The following is a 4,742-nucleotide window of genomic DNA, read 5'->3' on the forward strand; positions in this document are numbered from 1 at the left end:
TTTCTTAACAATTCGTTCAATCAGAAATTTAAAGCAGTCTGATTTATCAGCACCCACGTTGGCTGGTAAACCCAGGTATTTATCATTCATTGCCTCCGTCATTATATTCAGCGTTGTACACATTTGTTCCCTGATCTCAACCGTTGTATTAGGACTAAAAAAATGCTAGATTTTTCCACACTTACCAGTTGTCCCGACGCCGCACAATATAAATCTAATGCTGATTTCAGGGCCGCCGCACTATGCTGATTGGCTTTCATCAAGATCAATGAATCATCCGCAAAGAGAAGATTTGTGACTGGCGGGGCGTCCCTACATACTTTAACTCCTGATATGTTTTCGTTTTCCTCGGCATGTGTCAGCAATGCATTCAACCCCTCTGTGCATAGCAAGAAGAGGTATGGTGATAGCGGACCACCCTGCCTCAATGCTGGTGCTCTTGTTGGTTAGGCATTGCCGCCCTTGGGTCGGGTTTTGTAGGTTTAGCTGTGTTGTACCCTTCATTCGGGCCGAGCATCCCTTGTTTCTCTGCTTTGGACATCATGTTCACGCATGTCTGTGTTCATGTCATGTGTTGTATCCTTTATTTGTACTCATTTTGTTTCTTCTATCAATACGCAAGCTCTCCGTATTCGCGAAAAAGGCAACATCTGAAGGCAAGCGACGGGTTCGCATTGCACCCGCACACTGCTCGCGGCAAGGCAAGGCAAGGCTGGCATTGGCAAAGAAGAAGGGGAGCAAACACACCACACGCGCTGCTGACCAACTTATCTTGGCCGGCTCTCTCACCCAACTAGTAGCAGCAATATCAAAAGTCAAAACCACCAAAGAAACATGAACCAGAAACTGTGCTGTAAAAAACCGAACCAGCAACTGTAATGAAAAACATCAATTCACTGGCTGCTTGCTGAAACAAAATCTTTGATTGAATCAAATGCGAGAGAATACATGACACCAGCACGGACGCAACGGCCAGCGGCGGCCAACCAGGAGGCCGATCAAACCCAGACCCACATTTATGGCACCCACAGCGATCGTCGCGCCAGCAACGGCCGTGGACACGGCAGGAGCCGCCGTCGCTCCCGCCGGTCACGAGGACGCCGTCACGGCTCACGGCGGGCCCACCGGCGCCGCCATTTCCCGCGCCAGCGACTGTGGCGGCGTCGGATGGCGATGGTACCAGTGGCAGTACTACTACATCGGTTGACGTCTCGAGACTGGGCGGTGGGGCCCAAGTGTCGGGCGCCCAGGTGGGGCCGTCCTCCAACTCGCGCACCCAGCTTGGGCGCGGCCTGTCTGATGCCAATTCGGCAATCCTCCCCTTGGCGCTCGCCATGATCACCTCCTCCTCGATGTCGGACGACGCATCGGAGTCCGAGTCCGACGCCGCCCAGTCAAGAACCGCTCGCGGGGACGGGGACGGCGACGGCTCGCCGGCGTCGTGGGGGTCCGCGGAGAGGAAGGGGTGGCGCAGGAGCTGCTCGCAGCTCCACCGCTCGCCAGCGTCGCGGCGGAGGCACTTGTCGAGGAAGTCGCTGCAGGAGTCGGAGAGGCACGCAGGGAGCTCTGGCCGCTCCCCGCCGTAACCGATGTGGAGCAGCAGCTCGCCGACCTCGAGGGCGCCGCCGATTTCCGACCACGGCCGCTTCCCGGTGAGCAGCTCCACCGCCGTGCACCCGAGCGACCACACGTCGGACGCCGGCGTCGACGCGCCGCCGCGGGCCACCTCCGGCGCCATCCACGCCGGGGTCCCACGAGGCCCTCGCGGCGCCGGCTCCGAAACCAGCCTCGCCGCGCCGAAATCGGCGAGCTTCGAGCCGCCGTACCCGGCACCGTCGCCGCCGACGAGCACGTTCTTCCCCTTCACGTCCCCGTGCACGACCCCGGCGACGTCGTGAAGGTAGTGCAGGGCGGCGGCCACCCGCCGCAGGACGCACCGCGCCGCGCGCTCGTCAAGGCCGGCCGCGCCCCTCGCCACCGCCGCATCCGCCGCGCTCCCGCCCGAGACGAGCTCCATGTGCAGGTTCCTGGACGCGGCCGTGGCGTCATCGCCGATGTACGCCACGACGTACGGAGAGCACAGCCGCCTCAAGATCCTTATCTCGGTCTCCAGGCACGCCATCGCGGCCGCCGGCGCGCCGCCCTTGGCGTCGACCGACTTGACCGCGAAGGCGCGGCCGGTGGCCCTGTGGACGGCCAAGTGCACGGTGCCGAACGCGCCCTTCCCGATGCATTTCCCGCGCGTCCACTCCATCTTGATGGACGACGACGAGTGGGCAGTGAAACAGAGGAGCTCAGAGAGAAACAGAGTGTGTGCGGAGGTGAGGAGTGAATAAAGGGAGAGGAGCAGAAGGTGTGAGGAGTTGCAAGAAGAGGGCAAGCGCGAGGGTGGCGTATATATAGGTGTGGGGTTTCCGGCGCTGCATCGGGTTTTTCTTGGGCGGGCTTACTTTTGGCAGCGATTTGCTCCCGATTCGCATGTTGCGCGGATGGGATATTAAATTGCCCTGCCCGAATATTTCTTTCTTTCCGGGTTCCATATAATACTATCACGGAATAATTCGATCGACTAGCAGTAGCAGTAGGCCTCTCTCCTCTTGTTGTTGTTGGCTTTGCGTGGGAGAGCGAGTGGTGTGCAACTTGCGCTGTTATCGTCTTCGGGGCTGTGCCGCTCCGTTGAGGCCACATGGGCGATCGGCCATTTGGGCCACTTTGATGGATCACGGTTCGGTTTGGATATATGGATGGGTGTCATCAACGCACGCACCTTTGGTTTGAACATTGCGAATCAGGAATAGTCGAGGGTGCACTGCATTGCCATATGTTCCCTTTTTTTCATCCTGTTATTAAGTTATCATGACTTGAAGCAAGTTTTTGATCTTGTAAAAAATAAAAAAAATCTTGGCATGTCCTTGAGCACCGGTACAGTACATCTATCTATACACATCACGCTATATGGTGTACCGGACTCAGTTGTCCACACGTAACTACGCTCGCATCCAAGAGACCACTCGGGGTGTGGCCCCCAAAATATTTCTCGTGATATCTGACGTGCCTCCAAAATATATTGGCGAGAGGATGGATAGATAAACGAGAGCAGCACAAAAACAGAGCACGCCACACTCCCGTTACCCCACTCATCTGGAGCTCGATCTTCGCTGCTGACATGGCCACCGGAGAACACAAGGGTGTGGTGACATGGAAGGACACGAGTGGCCCGGCGCCAAGGAGAGGGGAGGGATGGCTACGCGGGGGAAAGAAAGAAAACACGCAGAGCGCACTGGCGAAAAGCTGTGGCCTGGGGCTGGGATACGACTCGTGTGGGATCGGTGGCTCCTGGGCATCGCGTCGCGTCGCGGCATCTAACCGGCGGGTCGCCGTCCGTCCGTCCCATTGGCGCCGCGGCGGACGTGCGCGCGGCCGAGCCACACAGCCGCCCAAAGCGAGGCCCGCGCCCACTGACCTACTAGTAGTAGCATGCTAGCAACCAGTGCGTGCGATATCGAAGAGGCAGCAGCTTACAGTGATGCCATGGGTATTTCTGGTTTGCGTCGCTTAATTTGACACGCTTATTTTTCTAACAAGAGGATGATCCCGGACAATGCATGCAGCTATTTTATTAATTATTCACAAAGACATTACAAAATAATACATCGGTACGTCTCAAGCCACCAATCCAGTCGATGTAGAGATGTCGAAAGTCCGGACCGAACATCAAATAGACCTCGCACCAAAACCTAACATCTAAAGCCGGGGGCTCCAACCAAACCTCATACTAGGTCTGGAGCACACACCGGTTCAACACACTCTCAGAGGTCGTCGCCGCCGTTTTCCACCGATCCATCTTCAAAGCAGGTACTGACGCATTGACCTTGCCACAGGCTTGCCGTCGATGCCCCACGGCGCCCGACAACGCCACCTCCCTACGCGCGCTTATCATCACACATCCGTTGCCGAGACCCTATAGCACCACGCCGCCGAGACTCCGCGACATCAATGCGTCACAGGAAACGCTGCTCCACCGTAGATGCCATCCATTGGTCCCTCGAGCTCGTGCACATCTCCAAGAATGACGCCCCCAAGGGGGAACAACACAAGAGCGTCGTCATAATCCGATCGACCGATCTAGGGTTTCCCCCGAACATAGCGGATAGAAGTCTTGAGCTTCTCCACGACAATGCCTTCAAAAAGGGGACAACACCGTAAAGCTTCGCTATCGCCGGCCTTGGCACATAGCCGAAAGCAGGGCTTTCACTCGCATCTGCTCGATGAACCTCCATCCAGCATCTTGTGCTCCGGATCTCGACCATCCCCAGCACCTCAGCAACGTTGGTACTTCAGCCACCACCATAGCACCTCACGCCTCCACGCTCTGGTCAGATGCACATGTCACCCTGCCACACCTCACCGGCGGAGCCTAGCCACAAGATGCAACACCACCGCCATCCCGCAGGGCCACCGGCCACTCCCATGTCCTTAGCCTCCATCCCCGATCCAATCTGGCCGCACCCAGATCCGTCGTCAGGATTCAGCGCCCATGCCAGGGACGCCAGACAGCCACCGCAATGGATGCCGCGACGTCGAGCTAGCAAGGTGTCGGAGGAAGGCGCCGGGATAGAAGCGACATGCTGCCCTACGGCGCTGTTCAGGAGAAGGATCCCCGCATCCCACCTCGCAGATCAGGCGACGAGAAGCCCCGCCGCCCGTCGGCAGCGAGGGGAAGCGCAGCGAGGAAGGGAAAC

General features: G+C 57.8%; 1 protein-coding gene across 1 annotated transcript; it reads right to left on the bottom strand.

Moving 5' to 3' along the window:
- Positions 1–808: 808 nt before the first annotated feature.
- Positions 809–2,537, bottom strand: LOC123096951 (mitogen-activated protein kinase kinase kinase 18-like). Its single transcript, XM_044518743.1, has one exon. The coding sequence runs from the start codon at positions 2,252–2,254 to the stop codon at positions 809–811; it is 1,446 nt and encodes a 481-aa protein (XP_044374678.1). The 5' UTR covers positions 2,255–2,537.
- Positions 2,538–4,742: the final 2,205 nt, after the last annotated feature.

This window comes from Triticum aestivum, chromosome 4D, assembly GCF_018294505.1.
Source record: "Triticum aestivum cultivar Chinese Spring chromosome 4D, IWGSC CS RefSeq v2.1, whole genome shotgun sequence".
Classification (NCBI taxonomy): Eukaryota; Viridiplantae; Streptophyta; class Magnoliopsida; order Poales; family Poaceae; genus Triticum; species Triticum aestivum.